The sequence below is a fragment of the Urocitellus parryii genome, chromosome 6, assembly GCF_045843805.1.
Source record: "Urocitellus parryii isolate mUroPar1 chromosome 6, mUroPar1.hap1, whole genome shotgun sequence".
In the NCBI taxonomy this organism is placed as follows: domain Eukaryota; kingdom Metazoa; phylum Chordata; class Mammalia; order Rodentia; family Sciuridae; genus Urocitellus; species Urocitellus parryii.
In genome coordinates, this window is record NC_135536.1 from 62290403 (window position 1) to 62313225 (window position 22823).

The 22823-nt window shown below is 36.4% G+C and overlaps 1 protein-coding gene across 1 annotated transcript; it reads left to right on the plus strand.

Annotated features, from left to right (window-relative positions):
* The first annotated feature begins 4002 nt into the window (after window positions 1-4002).
* Window positions 4003-21844, plus strand: Cox16 (cytochrome c oxidase assembly factor COX16). The gene is made up of 4 exons (XM_026391027.2): window positions 4003-4206; window positions 11298-11369; window positions 18667-18729; window positions 21510-21844. Exons 1-4 carry the CDS (start codon window positions 4138-4140, stop codon window positions 21624-21626), a joined length of 321 nt encoding a protein of 106 aa, XP_026246812.1. The 5' UTR covers window positions 4003-4137; the 3' UTR covers window positions 21627-21844.
* The last annotated feature ends 979 nt before the right edge of the window (window positions 21845-22823 follow it).

Consider the following 22823-nt stretch of genomic DNA (forward strand, 5'->3'; position numbering starts at 1 on the left):
CAACTGGAAGGCTAGAGTTCCTGCTTTGCCCCACCTGATGAAATCTACTGTAACTTAGGTAGTAGTACACTTTGAGACACTGCACTCTGAAATCCTTACAGAGTCATTAGTCTATACAGAAGAGATCTCTAGCACTTTTGTTCAAAATAGTTAACCTTTTATTCTCTTTAAAATGAAACAGAACAGGTTTTTGCTTGGTTTGGAAATCACTAACGGTATTCTTAACTATGTAGTATGTTATAAGAAGCTTTTACCATTTAATTTATTTTTAAAAATTATAAATTATGATTTAACATTATCAGGAAGTATTAGGCATGGTTCCATTTATCCCTTAACTTATACCCCATAAAAAGTAATATGGCAATAGAGGATAAATTCTAAAACTGTAATGGTTGTGATCACTGTTACAAGAGGAATGTGAACTAAAGGAGAAACAGTTGATTTTCTAGTTGAATAATTTCAAGAACTTGATTTTAATTGGTTTCAAGATGAACTGAAGTCTCAGCTACTTTAATGATAGCTATAGAAATTAGATTGGGGAGAATGACTAAAATATTATATCTGTTGTGGCATATTGACCTTGAAGGGGTAGAAAAACATTCAAACTTTAGTTCCAGTTTCTGGAAATGTAGCAGAAGTTGTCTACACTGTGATAAAATTTGAAGCCAAAATGAAAATTGGATTTATTTAGGGAAAGCAGAGCAGTGGTTTTCACAATATAGTCCCTGGACCAGCGTCTTCAACATATCCTAGAAAGTTGTTAGAAAAGGAGATTTTCAGGCCTCATCCCTTATCTCCTGAATCAGAAACTCTGGTGATGGGGCTCAGCAGTTTGTGTTTTAGTTCTCTAAGGGATTTTGAAGCACACTGGGCTGGAAGAAGAAGATGGAAAAGCACTAAAGATTCGAGTTTAAGGTTTGCAAGGCTAGACAAGAAGTCGCAGTTCAAAAGGATCCTTGGAAGTGAAATAGCCCGAGTAGAAAGTAATCGATATTTTCAAATTCTACAGAAAGGTTGGTTCTATGTAGGATATTTGTATACAAAGTGTGGCCTTGTACAAGCCTTTAAACCTTGCTGAGTCTCAGCTCACTATAAAATGAATCATGCCTCAAATCTTTGAATGATTTTCAGTTAAATTGGATAGTAGGTATTAATGGCATTACAAATCCAAAGATTCATGAAGTAACTAGTCTTTCCATACAATAGCCATGAATTTTGGACGTAATTTGTAAATTAATTCAGTGCTAAAATTCTCAAAAAGGACTAGTGTTTTCAAAGTGCTCCCATGTACTTAAGTGCTGGTAGAGCAGACATTGGTATCTGCTATATACCTGGATAACTTTTTTAGACATCAAGACTATACAAGTCCTCAGGGACTGGCATGGGTGGAAGAGATTTCTTGTATCCCAGATATAAATTTTTATATCTTCCCATGTGTGACAGTTAAAATGGTTGAATCAACTTTTGACTGTTTATGAACACTGGAAACACAGAACTTATAATATTTTGGGGGAAAGCAACAGATTCCATACTGATGAGAAATTTGTTCTTTTTGGAGGTGAGAATTATAAACTGACAACAAGTTATCACTTATTCTGATTTTCCAGATGGAGAAACTGAGGTATACAGTAGTGATGTTTAAGGTGAGCATTATGTATAGACTAATAGAGTTTACCACAGAGATAGTGTGACTTGATAGGTGCTTAAATTCCTCATTGCCTCCAAATTTGTACCCTGACAATCTGCCAGGATACTTGAAATTCCTGCTATTATATTTAAAAATGTAAATAACTTTATATTTAAAGTTATTCCTTCAAGGTTATCAAAAGTATCAATGAATGATTACATAAATGAACAAACAAGAGACTAGAGACCTAGGGTCACTTCAGTTGGATATGTGCCTTATCTGAAAAGGGATTATCCAGAATATATGTATATAATTTATAACTACTATCCGGGTGCAGGGCTTTGATAGAGTAGGATCCAGTGGGTAATTTTTATGTAGTGAATTGGTAGAATAATGACTTGAGTTTGGAACATCCGTCTTGTCTTCTAAGATCTGAGGTAAAGTGGGAAAAGTAATAGATTTGTATAACCTAAATGTTGCATGAATTTTGAAATATCAAAGGGAAGTGAAGCTGGGCATGATGGTGTACGCCTATAATCCCAGTGACTCAGGAGGCTGAGGAAGGAGGATCTCAATTCAAGGCCAGACTCAGCAACCTAAGTTACTTAGTGAGACCCTAAAATTTTAAGAAGGGGTGAGGATGTAACTCAGTGGTAAAGCAACTCTGGGTTCCATCCCCAGTAACCCCGTGCCCAAAACAAAACCAAAGGGAAGTAAATAAAGTGAAGATTCAACTCTGTGTTGTATACTTAACAAATTCTCTAATCCTGCAGCCCCATATGGTCATGTCTGCACAGAGCTGGGTTAAAAGACAAGCATACACCAACCCAAAATTCAGTATAAAGAAACACCAACATTAAAGGAGATCCTGTTCATAAGCCATAGCAACCCTGTTTATAAACCCATTCCTTCAGTTCTAAATTCTGCTCCAGACTTTCCCCACTAATCTACATAATTTCCTATTTGCCTGTATAGTTTTACTTAACCTTTTATGCTAAGGCCTCCCACCTTTCTACTGCTTCAGTTCCCACATTTGCAAATTCTCTTTTCCATAGTCAAGTGGGGTGAGGCAAAGAATTAGCCAACAGTCACTTTATACCTTGTCCTGATCACTTCCAAGTCTCCCTCAGCTCAATGCAAATGATGCTTCTCTCCTCAAGTTTCATATTCAAACTGGAATATTATTCCCATTCTCCTGTTTTCACCTTGCTTATATGCTAGTCCAAGTGATAATTACCTAATATGCTAAAAATGATAATACAGTGTGACAGTTCTGTGTGATATTAGTAAAAGATTACTGGAGCTCTGAGGAAGGAATGATTTACAATGTAGAGTAAGAGCGACTTCAAAAACTTGTGTTCTGGGAGCTGCATACTGAAGACAGAAATTCATGGAATACTCAAGAAATAGTATGGCCTTCAGGATGAAATATGGAGTGAACAGTGGCAGGCCACAGTCACATTAAAAAGGGTCTTAAATTTCTTGCTAAGGAAATTGAAGGAACACTAAGTAAAAGCAGAATCTCATCAGATTATGTCTTCAGCAGTGTGAAGAATCTTTAAAATTTGACTCTAGTCCTATAGACATGGGAGTCACTGGAGGAGCATAAAGGTAGATCTGGCATTTCTCCTCTGGAGAAATTCATTAGGGGGCTGCTTTAGAAAGATGATAACCAGGAACGAGTCAGTGACAGGGGCAGATAGAAAGATTTCAGGAATAGTATGGGAGACACTCATTGCTCTATGTCATCTGCACTCATTGCTGAAGCTTTCTCTGATTAATTCTGGCAAATGTCACCGTGGTGACTTTGTTCCCTAGGCTAGGTATCACACACAGTACTTTAGAGATATATTCATTTATGTGCTCATTAGATCTCCAATTTCTTTAAGACGGGAATATCTTTTCATCTGTATTTCTATAGCCTTTCAAGGGCACGCAGAAAGGTATTGTCGTGGTTGAATCAGTGGAAAATAGGCTTTCATAAATGACTGAATATTGGAGGCTATCCCACAGGTCCAGAATTAGCATTTACATTTCGGTGAAACTTGGTAAAACAGCGATTACATTCAATCTGAACTTTCTAGCGATTTATTTTAAAAACTTAAATTTTATAGGTAGGCATAGACTATAGAGTATTAGCTTCAAAAAATGTTTTTTTTTCTTCTTTTCCTTACCTAAATTTATCGAGTGACTGTGCCAGAGAGTATTCCAAGACATTAGTCAAGACCCAGAATATGTGAGGTACTGGCCTCCACACCAATTTGATGGGGATCAGGAACCAGATTCAAGTCCCTAAGCTCCTTCAAGTCACGGAACTAAAGCGGTGACTCCCCCGTTTCCGGGCGGTCGCGAGAGTGTGTTACGATGAATCGATTAGTTCTGCCTGGTAGGACCGGAAACCAGATAGCAAAGGAGAGATGGTGAGGCTGGAAAGCCTTCCTTTGCTCAAATTTACGAGACTTCACTGGGTCTGAGCGGAGGGGCGTCTCAGCGAACTGGAGAGTTCAATCATGGTTGCACCAGCAGTGTTGCGTGCCTTGCGCAAAAACAAGACCCTTAGCTACGGAGTCCCGATGTTGGTGAGTGGATTTGTGGGCCCGAACTCTGGAGGGGGGCGGAGGGGGGCGAGTTCCTGGTTGGCTGGCTCCTGCCTGCTGGAGTCTGTACGGAAGTCCGACGGCCGAGATTGGAAAGGAGTGGACTAGCGACAGGTTTGAGAGCTTTCAGGCAATGGTTTCCTCGTGTTCTTGCCCCGCTCATAGTAGGCTCTCCGGTCCCGCTTTTCTCTGGTGAGCGGGGTCTGTGCGGCCTCTTTCCATCTGGAACGCGATTGTTACTGTCCCCATTTCTCGGAAAACTGTGTCAACCAGAGTTTTACTCAAGCCCGGATGTTAGCTTGTTTCAAGGGTTTTGTGATGAATCATATAAGATCTTGTGAATAAAATGTTCAGTACTGTGTCTGCCACCCGTGACACCCCTCAAATGGTCACTGTGTTAGTTAATGTTTCTAAAGCACTGTAGCTTATATGGTTGCTTTGAATTCTGCGCTGAGTTCCCTTAATGTCACGAGGATGAAATTCAAACTGACATAAGACCGATCAGAGCTGGAATCCCGACAGCTACTTTTATTTGCTGTTGAATCGTGGACAAGTTATTTCGCTTCAGCAAACCTCTATGTCATAGTACATGAAATCACGTAAGTCAAGCATATGAAGAAAAGCCGCTTTAAAACTACAGAATAGTTTAATACTTTGGTATGGATATTGGCACAGGTGAACTTACCAGCTTCTGCTGTTAAAGCAGGACTAAATTTCATCTTTAGAAAAATCTTTAATATGCTTTTAAAAGTTTAAAGATAACAGTCTTTGTAAAAATAACAGTAATTACATTGCTGTAGGTTATAGGGCATGTATATAAAAATGTCTTCTGCCATTTGAAAACACTGAGATTGTGGTCACTGACTTTGAGTCACCAGCATGTTCCTTTGGAGGCCAGTTTGAGTTTCTTTCTTTTCAAAATTATCAAAGAAAGCCAAGGTCATAAAACCACTGCATACTGAAGTACTGTCCAGGGTTTTTCTCCTTTGTTTTTAGTTCATGAACTTGAAAGTACTTCAGTAGCTTTCGTCCTGAGTATATAACTGTAGATTGCTTTACATGTTTGTATTGGCCCTAAACATGTAAATAATTTTGTAGAGAAAAATGCTGTATTTAGGGGTTTTGTTTTGTTTTGGTACTGGGGAATTGAACTCAGGGGCACTCTTTCACTGAACCACATCCTAGTCCTCTTTTGTATTTTATTTAGAGACAGGGTCTCATTGAGTTGCTTAGCGCTTGGACATTGCTGAGGCTGGCTTTGAACTCTTGATTCTCCAATCTCAGCCTCCTGAGCTGCTAGGATTACAGGCATACGCCACCACATCAGCAGTATTCTTCCTTTTTTTTTTTTCTGTGAGCATTTTTAAATTTTATTTATTCTAATTAGTTATATATGACAGCAGAATGCAAGACAATTCATATTACACAAATAGAGCACAATTTTTCATGTCTTTGAACACTATTTGTGTTTTCATTCATGTACTTAGGGTAATGATGTCTGTCTCATTCCACCATTTTTCCTACCGCATTCCCCACCTTTCCTCTCCCTCCCCTTTACCCTATCTAAAGTTTGTTCCTCCCATGCTCCTCCCCATCCCCATTATGAATCAACATCCTTATATCAGAGAAGTAATTTGGCATTTGGTTTTTGGGGATTGGCTTACTTAGCATTATATTCTCCAACTCCATCCATTTACCTGCAAATGCCATGATTTTATTCTCTTTTAATGCTGAGTAATGGTCCATTGTCTGTATATACCAAAGTTTCCCTATTCATTCATCTACTGAAGGGCATCTAGATTGGTTCCATAATTTAGCTATTGTAAATTGTGCTGCTACAACATTGATATGGCTGTGTCCCTGTAATATGCTGTTTTTAAGTCCTTTGGGTATAAAAGGAGGAGTGGGATAGCTGGGTCAAATGGTGCATCCATTCCCAATTTTCCAAGGAATCTCCATACTGCTTTTCATATTGGCTGCACCAATTTGCAGTCCCACCAGCAATGTATGAGTGTGCCTTTTCCCCACATCTTCGCCAACACTTATTGTTATTTGTCTTCTTAATAGCTGCCATTCTGACTGGAATGAGATGAAATGTTAGAGTAGTTTTGATTTGCATTTCTCTAATTGCTAGAGATGTTGAACATTTTTTCATGTTTATTGATTGATTATATATTGGTGAAGGTGTTCCTGAACCCACTGTCTTGACAGGGTCTCAGCGTGGGGGTATGCTTTGGCAGGGCCACACCATCTGGAAACTGGAACCATGGGGAATGTTAAGTGTTTTGTTTATGATACTCATGATATGGATAATAGGGCATATGTCAATCAATAATAAAATTATGTGTTGCCTGAGATTGCAGGAACATTCCCAGAAAGAGACTAAGGATACAAAATTAAGACATGCCACAAGGTGTGTTTCAGTATCTCTCAGGATACAAACAATAGTGTTATTCCTCAAGAAATTCACAGGGAAAAGATTGCAAATTGAGGTTCCTGAGAAAAGCTTAAAAGAGTTTATACTAAGCCATCCATTCTAAAGCCACAACCTGTGTGACATACATTCTCCCCACCAACAGACCCCTCCTTTGCCTTACACAGGAATTTATGATGAGAATGGGAAACACATAGTTAATATAAATGACAAATGGGTTGAGGTGCAAAACCTACCCTTTAGTTAAAGATTACAAAGATATAAGAATTGGTGTACTTTGACCAAGGATCCAGGAAACTCTTTAAGAAAGCAATTAAATAGGTCATATGAAAAAAGGAAATTACCTTGGAAATTAAAAATAAAATAATGTAAAATTAACATAGATATATTTTAGAGGCACTTCAGAGTAGTAGGGTTTTTAAGTAATAAACTTTCACTATTTTAAGTGCGTTTTACTGGGATTTTAGTTTAGAAGTAAGAAAACTTACCATTTATCATAAGTATGCTTAAAAGTTAAAGGTTAATGACATAATTATAGGTATGCTTTAAAGTTAGAAGTTAATAATAGGTCCGGAGACATGTAGTCTAGTTGGGTAGCCTAGCACCTAGTGATTGAGGTGAAAATGTAAAAGCTTAATCATGATTGGCTAAGGTTACAGGAAAATATTTTAAACAATGTACATAATATCTTAGGTATCTATCAATGTATGTCAGAAAAGATTGTAACTCTTGAAAATTATATAAGTCAAAGAAGTTTTGGGCTTTGAGGCTATTCATTAACTACCTGAAAAAAACACCTGTAAAAAAGGTATAAAAATAAAGGCCCCTTTAGGGGCAGCAGTTTTTTTTCTGGAGGCTGCTCGTAACTTACAGCCTGTCATCCCATCTCGTCATCTTTTGCCAACGCTACTCCTCCTTCAGGACCCCTGGATCCCCACCGGGGCTGGACCCCAGCAGTATATCATCTTCTGAGAAGACTCTGTTCAGGTCCTTGGCCTGTTTATTGATTGAGTTATTTGGGTTTTTTGGTGTTAAGGTTTTTGAGGGCTTTATATATCCTAGAGATTAGTGCTCTATCTGATGTGCTTGTGGTAAAGATTTGCTCCCATTCTATAGGCTCTCTATTCACCTCACTGATTGTTTCTTTTGCTGAAAAAGAAGCTTTTTAGTTTGAATCCATCCCATTTATTGATTCTTGGTTTTAATTCTTGCGCTACAGGAGTTTTATTAAGTTGGGGCCTAATCCGACATGATGAAGATTGGGGCCTACTTTTTCTTCTATTAGGTGCAAGGTCTCTGGTTTAATTCCTAGGTCCTTGATCCACTTTGAGTTGAATTTTGTGCATGGTGAGAGATAGAGGTTTAATGTCATTTAGTTAATGTGTATTTCCAGTTTTCCCAGCACCATTTGTTGAAGAGGCTATCTTTTCTCCAGTGTACGTTTTTGGCTAGACAACTCATTTGAGAAGTTTTACTCCAAATAGAAATAAAGAAATAGATGGTGGGAAAGTAAGATCGAGAAAAATTTGTTAATAAGAAGGAGAAATAATAGCCTTTTATGATGATTCATGAAGAACTAAGCAAAATTTTGATGATACAGAAGAGGAGAAAAGTGATTAATCAATATTCTTTAGTAGATAAGAGAAGATGGAATCCAGTACAAAAATGAAGATATTTAGAAGTGTGGATTTTAAGGTAACAGTGGGTGGTGCAGTACAGTTCATATGGCAAGTCCCAGTATTATGATAGACTTTACAACCTCAGGGCACAACCTTCCATAGAACTGTCACTTCAGGTGGAAGCTCTGGGATTTTCAAACTAACTGTTGCTTCTGAACAACTCGTTACAAATTCAGGTGTTCCCTGTACTCCCTCTTGTTCAGTATTGACTATAATGACACAGAACACAGGTGAGCTCTATTCTCACAATTGCTATTTCCTTATAAAGTTTATTAATTAGGACTAGTCAAAAGAAGAGACACATAGGGCAAGATCTAGGAGGTTCCTGAATGTGAAGCTTCTGTCCTCCTTTGTAATCACAGCATGTCACCCATCTAGCACGTGGATATGTTCACCAATCAGGAAGCTCAACCAAGCCTCAGTGTCCAATTTTTTTCTTGGGGTTCATTATCTAGGCAGGAATGATTAGACTTTGTGTTTAGTCTCCACCTCTGTGCTCCCTTTCCTGGAGGTTTAGAGGTCAGGTTGATATCACTCAGCGCAAAGCCATAGCCTTCTAGTCACTCAGTTGATCTTTTCAGCATGACCAGCCTCTCTCTGTTCTGAAACTGTCTAGGGGCCCACCTTGCATCACTTCCTTAATGTTTGTGTCCCAGCATTCACCATAACAAAGACAGTCCTATCACTCAGGAAATTCCAAGTTTGAAACAACTTCCAGAAACCTAGGACAAAGACCAAATTCTTTCTTATGCATTACGTGGGTTCTGTGAATGAATAAGTCCAGGAAAGCAATGGTTCCTGAACTAGGGTATTAGAACATAATATAGTAAGAAATTGTCAGATTCAAGAAATATTTTGAAAGTAGAGATAACAAAATGCAGAGATGAACTAGATAGGGGATATGAACTAGGAGCTTAAGATGACAACAAAGAAGTTGACTTCAAGAAATGGGTGAAAGTAATTGACATTTACTGGGATCATAAAAGTTGGTTAGAGGTGGGTTGGGACAGAAAGAAGGTTGGGGTAAAGATCTTTTATGTTTATTTGTATATACTTGTTAGACTTTGAAGAGAAGTTGTCAATAAGAAAACAGGTATTCAGTTTGGTATAGTAGTTCCCACTAAAAATATACATTTGGAGGTTTGGGCCATAGAGGCTATTTAAGTCAGTGGAAATGGATAACATCACCTAGGGTCTCAATGTTGGTAGGCAGAAGGAGTGAAAACACTTAGCCTTTGGGGGTACTCCAACATTGGGAAGATAAAAGGAAACTGAGAGGAAGTAAGAAAACTAGGGGTATGTATTCTCATATTGAAAGTAAAGGGCAAAGTTACTTATGTGATGAATTTCTTACATATTGACATTGCAGGTATTATCTGCTTAAAATATAACAGATATTTTTTCCTGATTTATTGTCTTTTGTATTTATGTTCTTTTTGTTTTATTTGTCAGGGTAGAAGTTTTAAACTTTTATGTGGGTACATGTATTGGACTGAAAAATTCATGGCTTCAATGTCTTGTTGATACTCCCTTCAAAATTGTAAGAGCTTATAATTTATACTTTTTATATTTAATTCTTTAATCAGTAGTATAAGTACAATAATATAAAAAGTAAGATAGGAATCAAACTTTTTTCCAAATGGCTAGACTTTTGCAGCTTTAGAATGGAAGATTAAGGCCAATTAGATTTTTAGAGGAGATGGTAAAGCAGCAGTGACAATTGAGGGATTTTTTAAAACTTCACCAAATTCTAAAAAGTGTGGCATATTTCACAGGATTCCTTTATCACTAGATAAGAAAATGAGAGAATATTTTCCAGTTGGCTTATTTTGCAAAATCATAAAATGGAAAGAATCCTGGACGTAAAGAAATAGGTCAGAGTTGTATTCCATGTTTACCATGAGGAGTCATGTTAAAAGAAAAATTTCAGGACTAGGGTTGTAGTTCAGTGGTAGAGCGCTTGTCTAGCATGCATGAGGCACTGGGTTCAATCCTCAGTACTGCATATAAATAAATCAAGGCATAAAAAAATACAATACCATTCTTAAAAGAAAAACTTAAAGGAAACAAATTTTACAGTATTTGAGCAAACAAGGTTCATGAATCAGGCAGCATTTAGAACCAGAAGAGGTTTGGGAATTTCCCTTCTTTGACCTGGGCAGTGAGTATTTATAGACAGAACAAGGAAATGAAGTACAGAAATAGCTTGATTGGTAACAGCTAGGCATTTGCTTTATTTGAACATGGTCTAATCAAATTTCTGTTTACTAAGTTAGAGTGATAGGAATTCTAAGAATAGAAACAGCCTCAGGCCAAATTTAATATAACAATGGGCTAATCATTTAGTTAGCTGGGTTTTTATTTTTATTTCCTCATCTGTTAAATGGGTTTTTCCCCCTTAGCAGATAGGTCTGTTGTAAGGATCAAGTAATATTTGTTTGACATGACATAATTTAAACTATAAGACCAAGTACAGGTTATAAGGTGCTAATTTTGGTATTTGATAACAATGTAAATTTTTCCAGGACTGTTACAGTAGCCTCCTTTGTCTGGGGTTTCACTTCTGTGATTTCATAGTCAAATGCTATCTGAAAATATTAAATGGTAAATTCCAGAAATAAACAATTTATGTCTTAAGTAGCTTTTATTATAGTATATTATCATAACTGTTCTATTTTATTATTAGTTATTGTTGCTCATCTTTTATTGTGCCTAATTTATAAATTAAACTTTATTATAGAGATATATGTATAGGAATAAACATAGTATATGTAGGGTTCAGTATTATCTGAGGTTTCAGGCATCTGTGGAATATCTTTGAATTATATCCACTGCATCAGTTCTGAAAGGAGGACTAATCTATAGGATCTGTAGTCTGTCTCTGCTGTTGTTTAGATAAGTAATTTGTGCATAAAATCTACTCTTCTATTTTGTTTAACTGTTTCCTTTCTTTGTTTTAGTTGCTGGTTGTTGGAGGTTCTTTTGGTCTTCGTGAATTTTCACAAATCCGATATGATGCTGTGAAGATTAAAGTAAGAATTGTAATTGGAATTTTACTTGTGTCTGTGTATATGTATATTTTGGTTTAGAATTAAATGTTCCGAGTATTTAGCAATCTAAGTTTGTCTTGTTTTTCAAAGCCAGTATTCAGTCTCTCTGAATACCTCAGCACTTTCTTATTCTTTTTTTCGGTATTGAGAATTTAACCCAGGGGTGCTTTACTACTGAGCTACATCCCCATCCCTTTTTATTTTGTATTTTGAGACAGGGTCTTGCTAAATTGCTTAGAGCCTCGCGAAGTTGCTGAGGCTGGCTTATTTATTTATTTAGGTACTGGGGATTGGACCCAGCGGCACTTAACCACTGAGCCACACATCCAGCCTTTTTTTGTATTTTATTTAGAGGTAGGGCCTCACTGAGTTACTTAGGGCCTTGCTAAATTGCTGAGGCTGACTTTGAATTCGAGATCCTTCTGCCTCAGCCTCCTGAGCTGCCGGAATTATAGGTGTGCACTGCCACACCTGGCCTTTATTCTTTAAAATATCATTAATAATCACATGGAAGTGATTGATGTAAAGAATTTAGTAATCTTTCTGTCTATTCACTAGGAAATTTGAGATATCATTAGCTTTCTCCCATACATTGGTTTAGTTGTTTTTAGGATTTAGAAGGGACTAAAGAACATGGATCAAAAATCTTCATTTTATTTCTCCAATTAAAATTGATTATTTAATATTAATAATTGTATTAATTATATTGATACATATCTTTAGTAATTGATACTGAAAGAAAGGAAAAATTATCTTTTATTATAAGTAAAGATACCTGCCTTTTTATAATGTCTACTTTGTGCTAGGACTGTACTAGCTCCTTCATTTTACATGTGAGGAAAATGGGCTTTCTAAGACTCAGAAAACTTAAGTATCTTGCTTGAGGTCATGTGACTGTATTGGGGTACAGTTAGGATCACCTTCTATTATTACACATATACTATCAAATCCATGCCAGGTGTTATATAAGAACTCTGGCACAGTCATTGAGAAGTATGTAGTTTTTATTTGTGCCACCTATTTGATATGGGAAGCTTTTTACAAGTAATGTATGTATATCAATTTTCAATTTAGAAATGTCTCTCTTGCAATGGAGTAAAGAGGATGGATGGGGACAGGGAGAGCAATATAGAAGGGAAGAGATTGCTTAAAGAGATTTGTTAGGACTCTGTGGTATCAGAGTACATAAACAATAATGGTACCCAAAATAAAGCATTCGCAATGAAAATAAAGAAAAATGAATGGGTTCCAGAATAAATTATAGCAGTGAATTGATTGTATTTGATACACAATGTGATGTATGTCATATGAATATAAGAGTAATTCTAAAATGTTTCAAAGTTTTGATTTTGAGGATTGGATAAATTGTGGTGCTAGTTATTCAGCTAAGAAGAGAATGTGGGAGGTTGAGATAAAAGGAGAGGCCTAGAGTGTGGGGACAAAATAAAGAGAAGAATGTAATTAAGGTCAAGACAATGAGGTTGATTGAAGTTTAGAAGGTGATGTCAATTGAAGTCAAGAGAATAAGGTTAAAAGAATGAGGTCAGGCTTTCTGCCCGGGAATGCTGCTGAGAAAGTATCATACTGCCATCTTGTCTAAATCAAAGTTCCCTTAAGAGCCCGGACAGCTGCAGAATCTATTCTTTGGAGGGCTAAGCTTTGAAACAACTGATGAGAGTCTGAGAAACCACTTTGAGCAATGTGGAACACTCACAAACTGTGTAGTAATGAGAGACCCAAACACAAAGTGCTCCAGGGGCTTTGGTTTGTAACTTATGCCATAGTGGAGGAAATGGATGCAGCCATGAATGCAAGACCACACAAGGTGGATGGAAGAGTTATGGAACCAGATAGAGTTGTCTCAAGAGAAGATTCTCAAAGACCAGGGACCCACTGAAAAAGATCTTTGTTGGTGGCATTAAAGAAGACACTTAAGAACATCACACCTACAAGATTATTTTGAACAGTATGGGAAAAGTGAAGTTATTGAAATCATGATGGACCGAGACAGTGTAAGGAAGAAATCCTTTGCTTTTGTAACTTTTGATGACCATGGATAAGATTGTCATCAGAAATACCATAGTGTGAATGGCTACAACTGTGAAGTGAGGAAGCCAGTGGCTAATGCTTCATCTAGCCAAAGAGGTCAAAGTAGTTCTGGAAAATTTGGTGGTGGTCATGTCATGGAGGTGATTTTGGTGGAAATGACAATTTTGGTAGTGGAGGAAACTTGAGTGTTTGTAGTGGCTTTGGTAGTGTCCATGGTGGTGGTAGATATCGTGGCAGTGCGGGTGGCTACATTAGATTTGGTAATAACAGAAGCAGTTTTAGAGGTGGTGGAGGCTACAGTGATTTGGGCAGTTAAAACAATCATCAAATTTTGGACCCATGAATGGTGGAAACTTTGGAGACAGAAGCTCTGGACCTTATTGTGGTGGAGGCCAATACCTTGCCAAACTGTGAAACCAAGGTGGCTGTGTAGTTTCCAGCAGCGGCAGTAGCTTTGGCTGTGGCAGAAGGTTTTCATACTGCCAGGAAATGAAACTCAGCAGGAAAGGAGAGCCAGAGAAATGACAGGGAAGCTACAGGTTATAGTCAGTCAAGCGCAGTGGTGGCGGGGCCTAGCTGCTATAAAGAAGACAGTACTCATTAATAATCATGTTTATGGGCAACAAAACTCAAGGACTGTATTTGTGGGACTAATTGAATAACAGATTATTTTAGTTTCTGTTGTGTGAAAAGTATAAAGTATTCCAACAAAGGGTTTAATGTAGACTTTTTTTTTTTTTTTGGTGACCTATGCTGTTGATTGCAAAATGTAATAGTCTGATCATGATGCTGAATAAATGTGTCTTTAAAAAAAAAAAACAGTGAGGTCAGGTCTATATGTAGGAGAAGGATGAGAGCGCAAGGTTGAGGTGAGAAAGATCAGAGGACAAGGCCAACTGAGATTAAGAGGTTGAGGGTGGTTGATATTGTGAAGTCTAATTCAGATGAAAACCAAAGAATTCAGTGTTTGGTTGAGGCTGAGTTCAAATGCCTTAGCAAGGATGAGGTAGGCTGATGTTGAGAGGATAAATTTGAACCTTAAGGGTTGAGATCATAAGATTAGTTGAGATTGATGGTAGTTGTAAGGATTGAAAGGTTGAGGTCAATGGGGATTTGGCTAAGAGGGCAAAATTGCTGGGTCCAAGGCAGATTGAGACTAGGGTCTAAAGGACAAAGTCAAGTTGATTTTTTTTTTAAATTTGTTGTTCCAGGTATCAAACCCAGGGCCATGTGCATGCTAGGCAAAGTGCTCTACCACTGAGCTACATCCTCAGCACTAAACAAAATCAGTTGACAAGACCAAAGGAGAATGAGTTCAGTTGAGAAATTGGGAGAAGGAGAAAGAAGACAATAATGGTATGGAGTGACCAGAGATTGTAGTTTTTGCCTGAGACTGTAATCATTTTCATACTGAAAATTTGGCATCCAATGACAAGAAAATTCCTGCTTTTCAGTAATGGGTATTGAAAGTTGAGAGAAAAGTAGAAGACCCACAAAAACAGTAAGAGCTGAAAGGAGCATCTTTTCTTTTGTAGTGTGATGTATATATGGCAGTTTGTCTGCCATCCATAGGGGCTGTTGTTTTTTTCTCCTGAATGCTGATGGTAACAGTCATGGATCTACGATAATGAATCTTCCATTGTTGGATCATTCCAAGTGATATAAGTGTGCAGTTTAAGTAAATTGTTGCTGCAGGCTGCTCGGCTGAGCCGCGTGGGCTCTGCCGAGCTCCGCTCCTGCCGCTGCTCTCACCGTGCACCGCCTGCTGCCTTCCTGCTGGGCGCCTTCCTGCTGGGCTGTCAGTGCACGCTGGCTTGCAACCTTGCAAACCGGCTTGCAACCTTGCAACCCGGCTGGGCACAAAAAACATAAGCCAGTCAAACTGAAACAAAGTTTTATTTTGTGAGAGGCCGTGTGCCTCCCCTAACAAGCCGGTCCACACAGTGTGTCTCTACCGGAGGGGGGGGGCCCACTTCCCCCGGAACACCCTCCTACCATCCTTCCCCAACCAATGGGAACTCTCCGGGAGTCCAGTAACTTGAGTTCCCAAAGGTGAACAGCAGGAGTCCATTTTCCATATGAATGTAATACTTTTGCAGTGGCTCCTAGCAAATTGTTTTCATACCTTGCACTTGTGAATAGTAACAGTCTTTGACTTTGCCTATCTATTGTGCTTTGTAACAAGGTAGTGGCTAGTTTCATTTTTAACATTATCAATATTGTTTTCTAAGATTTAGATAATGGAAATGAGAACAATTAAAATACTCCTGTGAATGTGATCCAGACATCACTGAAAAAGAAAGCTAAATAAATCTGTTATTTTAATGACAGATGAAAAGGACACATATAATTGGATTTAGGAGTTAAATAACCAAAACAGAGCATACAACACAATGCAAAAAAGAATTAAAATTGGGCATATTGGAGACAGGGATGTGAAAACACATATGAAGACTGAATCTCACATATCCAGGGTGAGACAGGCAAGTAGGCAGGTACATATGAAATCATTCATAAGTTTATTTATCTCTCCCCAAAATAAAATACTCAGTGTAAAATAGCAGATGCTCAATTGACTTGTGCAGACCATGCTAATAAGAACATTCATTTTCTACTGTCATATATAAACTAAAAAAGAAAAATAATTTTTTTAAAAAAAAAGAACATTCATTTTGTTTTCCTTGATTGACCTATAAAACTGGATAAAGTTACTTTTTAAACTTTTTCCCCATTTTTTGGTACTAGGGATTTAACCCAGGGGTGATCTGCCACTGACCTACATCCCTAGCCCTTAGTATTTTTTATTTTCAGACAAGGTCTCACTAAGTTGTCCAAACTGGCCTTGAACTTGCCATTGCTTATCTCAGCTTCCCAAGTTGCTGGGATACAGGTTTGCTCAGTAGTAGCTAACTACATTTTTCTTGAATCGTTTTCTGATTCAGAGATTAGAACTAAAATATCCTTGGGTGAACAAAAGAGGAAATTTTAACACCAGATCTGTTTATCCCCTACTGTATAGAGCTGATTCTGTAAAATCTGACCAAGCAGTATGCTTTCTGTTTTGTACCAAGTGATGGTCTGAGTGATAGCAACATAAAATGTTTACCATAATTCTGAAGTACTCTGATTTGGAAAAAAAATAGAATTTCAAATTGTCTTCTGATTTCTTTGAAAAATTTAAATGAAATCATGTAAAAAAAAATTGTCAGTGTCTTATAAAATGTTACTTTTGCCCAGTTTTGTCTCTACTTCTTTTATGGGACTTCACCGAGATGCATATTAGACTACTTAAATATATCTAACATTCTTCTATTTGGCTTCTTCCCCTCTCCATTTTTTTTTTTTTTTTTTTGTATTTTGATTTGTATATGTTCTGTTGTTTCATCTTCTAGTCACTAAACCTGTCTTTTGCTTGTTCAATCTCTTATTCCTTGACTGAGGTTTCTTACTATATTTTCTTACTTCTGAACTGTATCATTTAATTTTTATTAAAAATAATAAATTAAAGTATTAAAGTATTCCATTACTTTGGAGAAATCTTCAGTGATACCATATTTTTATCCACTTTCTCTGTTAATGTATTAACATATATGAATTTTAGTTACTTCAAAGTCCTTTTTCCAACATATGGATCGAGATTAGATGTATAGCCAGAAATATGAAAAATTGTGTTCTATATGTATAATATGAATTGCAATGCATTCTGATGTCATATATAACAAGTTAGAATTAAAAATATTAGTTAAAAAGATTAGATGTACTTTTATTGTCTATTGTTTTTTGTTTTTTGACAGTATGACTGTCTTTGAACATGCCTTTCGATTTTTAAATTTAATTTTTAAATTAAACATTAAATATTGGTCATTGGTTATAAACAGCTGTAGAGATAGTGTTGTTTTCTTCCAGAAAGGTTGCTTTTTTGTTTTGCTAGGCATATAGAGTGGGGCAGCAGTCCCCCTAATATCTGGGAGTGATCCAGGTCATAGCTTGGTTGTAGTTTAAAATTATGACTTAGTCTTTTTCTGTTTTTCCTCACACCTAGGATGCAGCCCTATATGACTTTCAGTTGGGACTTCAGGATATTTAGCTTTACTTTTCAAAGATTTTCCAGCCTATTTGTATAATCTTAACTTATGAGTTTAGAACCTCTTTGAGGGAGATCACTGTTCTGAGTTCTTTTATCTCTATTTTTGTTGTTAGAGGCCTGGATGATGTCTTTAACCCCATCAGCAGCCATCTATCTGGTTTCAACCCTTAGCTCTTATTCTATAGCTCTACTAGGTTTGGCATGGGTGCCCAAGGACAAAATGGACTTTCAACCTCAATTCTCAGTTCTTATGAAACCCTCCCTGTAAGTGGGTCTTTACTTCTTAATCCCCAAGAGACTCAGGTCATATAGTTTTCTGGTTTTGTTGCAAATTACTTTGACATCAGTGGACACATTTTTAATCATTTACAAAAAAACTAAAGGCACAGGAAGATGGTTGATCAAAATGTTATATAATCTACTCTTTATGCAACATTCTAGTGGAATCCTGGATATACCTCTAGCTTACTAATTGTTCTTAGGGTCTGTAGAATCATCACTGATCAGCTATACCTTTTAATTTAATCTATTGTTGTTTGTTTATTTTAGCAATCATACTCTTCTAGAAACTTTTCCACATACAAGTAACATAGCATCAGCTCCTGTGTACCATTATGGAATCTTAATATTTTTATAGCTATCTCTTTCTTTCTGGTCTGCAGAAGGTGTTATTTTTGTTTTCAAGTGCAGTAATATATTTACTAACATTTTTAATATTATTTTTGTGTAACATAATTTAGGTTGGTGGTTAATAGTGTGACCTCTCAAGGCAAAGGGCCAATATTCTCTGCTAAGCACTGCATTTTTGACCAGTTATTCCAATTCCCTGTGTCCTTTTTTCCTTACATGTAATTAAAGAGATATAGATAATACTTATAGGTTTTATGAGGATTAAATGAGATAGTACATTTCAAAATGCCATGCACATAACAATGCTCAATAGATATCAGCAATTGTTAGTTGTAGTGGTGATGGTAGTACTGCATTAATATCATTTTGTGACTGGAATGGATGGATGGTTGAGGTTTTGCCATGTGTTTTAAGTTGGCTGTATTATCCCAGTCATCCCTTCTGTAACTTTTAAAAGTGGAAATAGACTATAACAAATTTAAGTAACTTATTGTTCTTCTTTCTTTTCTCCAGATTGATCCTGAATTGGAAAAAAAACTGAAAATGAATAAAGTATCTTTAGAGTCAGAGTATGAGGTACACTATGTTAATACTCTTTGTTTTGAAACTATCTGCCTTAAGATAAACTTAAATTACTAATACAGGAAAAAAATATCTATTTTGAAATCTGGTATTTGATAAACTACTTGGGACCAGAAGTGTTTCAGATTTTGGAGTTTTTCAGATAGACTCCTGATTGAGCATCTCTAATCTGAAAACTCAAAATATGAATTAGTTTTCTTCTTCCCACCCAGACTCTCCTTCTTCCCTCCCATTCCTCTGTCCCTTTCTTTTTTCTGTGCTGGAAATCAAGCCGACTACCTCAACACATGCTGAGATATACCCCAGCCACAAATCTGAAAGTTTTAAGCATCATATCAGTGCCCCAAAAGTTTCTGATTCTGGTTCATTTTAGATTCCATATTTTGGGCTCTTTATGTAACAGTTTGAAAAGAATATAAATGTGGATTCATATTTCATACTCTACAAACAAATTCCACAGAGGTCACAAATTTTAAAAGAAACAAAATATGAAAGGTATTAGGAAGGAAAAAATTGCAGATTTTCTTTTTTGTGTTTTTAAGTCATAAAAATTCAGCCTAACAAAATGTTGTACATAAAGTCCCAAGTTAAATAAGAAATTCTAAAAATGTTTTTATCTTATGGCTAATTAATTTATTTAAATATGGAAAGCATCTACATCAATGTGTAAAAGTTCAACAACTCAGTTGGTCAGTAGGAACATGGGCAAAGCATGTAAGGAGTTCAGAGGAAAGGAAATACATATTTTTAAACATATGAAGAGATGCTCAACATACATAATAGGTGTGTCAGTTAATTAGGGTTATAACAGGGTGTCATTTTTCCACCTAAGTGATCAGCACAGTCAAAAAGTTTAATGGCACATTATGTCATGGAATATGGTAAGGAAGTGTGTTCTTCATCTTACTTGATTCAATTTTTTGTTTTAATTTGTTCATTTTTTACTAGATCACACTTTCCTGTTTGTATATCTGGTCCTATTTGGTTGAGAGGTATAATGTGATGAATAATATACTGAAGAAACTTCTTATGTTTTTCATTTTACCAGACAGTTTAATTATTGGCTGATCACTTCGAATTTGATTTGTGCTTTGTAAGGGAGAATCTTGGAAAGACTACTGTTTCCTATGCCCCTGTAACTTGATTTGGGACTTATTCTGCAGTCTCCCCAGAGGCTCTTGTCAGGGTTCGGTTTTAATTTTTTTTGGAGTGAACCTAAAATGGATTTTGAAAAATGCTTACTCCTAAAAGACAACTTTTTAGATGTCTTACCTGTATGTCAAAGTAGCAGCAAGATAATAAGGAGACATCTTCATTCAGGCAGAGCTCAAAATTCAGTATTCCTAACACTACTTTTTTTTGGCATTTCTTGAGTCTGTTCCACACTCAGTACTGTGGCAGTTGGATATTAAATGGTAAGTCTTGAGTGATCTTGCCCAGCGCATGTATACAACCTGTGGTTCATCCACTTTGCATGTTATGCAGAATTTCTAAGAAACTTTTTCTTCCAAAGATCTTTAAAGACTGGACACTCTTAGGTGGATTTGTTCTGCCAACATTGCCTCTTATTTAAGAATGATTTGAAATTGTCTTATGCATATATATCTTAAGTTAAATGGATACTGGCCATTACTTTAGAAAATCTTTTCATATCTTTAGAGCATATAGACTCCTGATTTTAAAAAAGCAATGTTTTCATTCACTCATTCGCTGTTTTTTGGCCCAAAACTGTAACTCGCTACTTGAATATCTACTAGTACTGTGCCAGTAGTGATGCTATAAAGTGCTTGTTTTGGAGTAGATATTCCTTCTAGTCCTTTTAGAAGTCATAAAAATTTTAAAATAAAGACTCCACATAGAACATTTGGTTCTACCTTTTCATTATTACTTTTATAAGAAATTAATTCCCAAAAGGTTTAAATTACTTGCTAAAAGTTATGCAGATAGTTAGTGAAAGAGTAATGCTTAGAATCCAAATGTCAAGATAGACTTATCCAGTTTTCCCCATCTTTGGATATAAGTTATTCTGTGTTCTCTCAACCCTTTTTTTTATCTTGCTCACTTATTCCAGAATGATCAAAGTTAGCAGTTACGTAAAAATAACTGTCAGAGTGGTAGTTACTAGAGGAGGGAGGAAATGTTTCTGATCTTCCCTTTTATCCTACCTTCATTTCTATGTTTGAGAGACACTTAATACTAAACAAAGATAGGATGCCCCAAACTGTTGTTGGAACAGTTTTGATTGCTCAAAAAACTTTTGTTTATGGTAACTATGGGAAAAGTCTTTTCATTCTTAAGCCCAGGCTCAAATAAATCATCTTGATTTCTTTTCTTCCTTATACAATATTTTAGGGTCTCTACCTGTGTACTTCTCTCTTTTTAACCATCACCCATGCTAACCCTTTTAGTCTTTTATGTTAGATCAGCATTCAGATTTACACTTGTTTTTCCAGTTTCCTCCCTTTGTGCTCTTAAAAATAAATAAGGTGTGTATACTCTTTCTGTATTAGTAGTTTTATTATGGGGGAAAGATAGGCATTAACATCAGTGCCTATCAAAAAAGCTATAAATCCTAAGAAACATGGCAGTTTTTCAGTTATTATGCTTGCTTTTTCAGTTATTATTTTTGCAGTTGATTATTTGCTAGCAATTTAATTAAATGCCTGTTGAATTCTTTCTATTCATTTATTTGTTCATTAATCAGTGATGTCCTAATCAAACCTGCAGGGCTCCTGCACTAATATGTGTACTTTTTAACGTTTGTGATTCTATAGAAAATAAAGGACTCTACTTTTGAAGACTGGAAGAATATCCGAGGTCCGAGACCTTGGGAAGATCCTGATCTACTCCAAGGACAAAATTCAGAAACCCTTAAGACTAAGACAACATGACTATTCTCTTTTGTTTGTTTAAACATTATCAACTGGATACACTTCTGATCCAGTGGGAAAAAAGTTCCATACCTGCAGAAGCCTGGAAATAAGTAATCTTATGGCAATAATCTTGATTAAAAAGTCAAGTACAGATCTTTATACTTTGCAACTAATCCATTTGCAAATGAAGGTATCAGCGATGAGCACATCTATATACCTTTCAATAAAAATGTGAATATTGTTACCAAAGTGTGTTATGTATTTCACTCTGCAGCTAGCCACTTGTATTTCTTTTCTATCAGCCACTAAGGCAATATTGTTTTTTTAATTTTTAGTTTTTGGTATTAGGGATTGAACCCAGGGGTGCTCTGCCAATGAGCTACATCTTCAACCCCTTTTTTTTTTAATTACTATTTTTTATTTTGAGACAGGGTCTCACTAAGTTGCTGAGACTCTCATTGAATTTCTAAGACTGACCTCAAACTTGTGATCCTCCTGCCTCAGTCTCTGAAATTGCCAGGATTACAGTCAAGTGCCACCATGTCTGGCCTAGAGCAATAGTTGTTACTTCATTCTGATTCCTAATGAGAATGGCTTGGATCCAAATTCTCAAAGTAAAATCAAGCAGTGATTTTGTGTTAAAACCTAGGTAGGAAAGTAATTGTGGTCATGATCCAATAACAGTTTTAGTTTTATTTATAGTACCTTATATAGTATGCTAATCAGTCTCCAAAGCATCACCTGATGATTGTATTGATACCATTAAACATGTTAAGAAAATTATGTAATTCTTGGTTGAGCCAAAAAAAATAATATTATTGAGGTAATCCATAAATGACTACAATTTGGCGAATATTGATTTGATGTATGCTTTATGCCTTAACATAATTTGCTTGCAAATTGACCCTAGTTTTTTGTTATTATTGTTGTTTTGTTTTTTGGTACCAGGGATTGAAGCCAGGGCCCTGCACTTAACCACTGAGCCACATCCCTAGCCCTTTTTATTTAGAGACAGGGTCTCACTAAGTTGTTTAGGCAAGGCATCACTAAATTTCTGAGGCTGGCCTTGAACTAAAAATCTTCCTGCCTCAGCCTCCCAAGCCGCTGAGATTTTTTTTTTTTTTAATTTGGGTTTAGTATATTATCCGATCCCTAGGCAAAAGGTTTCTTTTTCTTTCTTTCTTTCTTTCTTTCTTTCTTTCTTTCTTTCTTTCT

What these genes read in the sequence shown, in the direction of transcription:
- Cox16 (XM_026391027.2), top strand. Translation starts at nt 4,138, where the DNA reads ATGGTTGCACCAGCAGTGTTGCGTGCCTTGCGCAAAAACAAGACCCTT. An exon ending in ATGATGCTGTGAAGATTAAA is followed by an intron (nt 11,370 to 18,666) that starts GTAAGAATTGTA and finishes TCTTTTCTCCAG; the next exon opens with ATTGATCCTGAATTGGAAAA. An exon ending in CTTTAGAGTCAGAGTATGAG is followed by an intron (nt 18,730 to 21,509) that starts GTACACTATGTT and finishes GTGATTCTATAG; the next exon opens with AAAATAAAGGACTCTACTTT.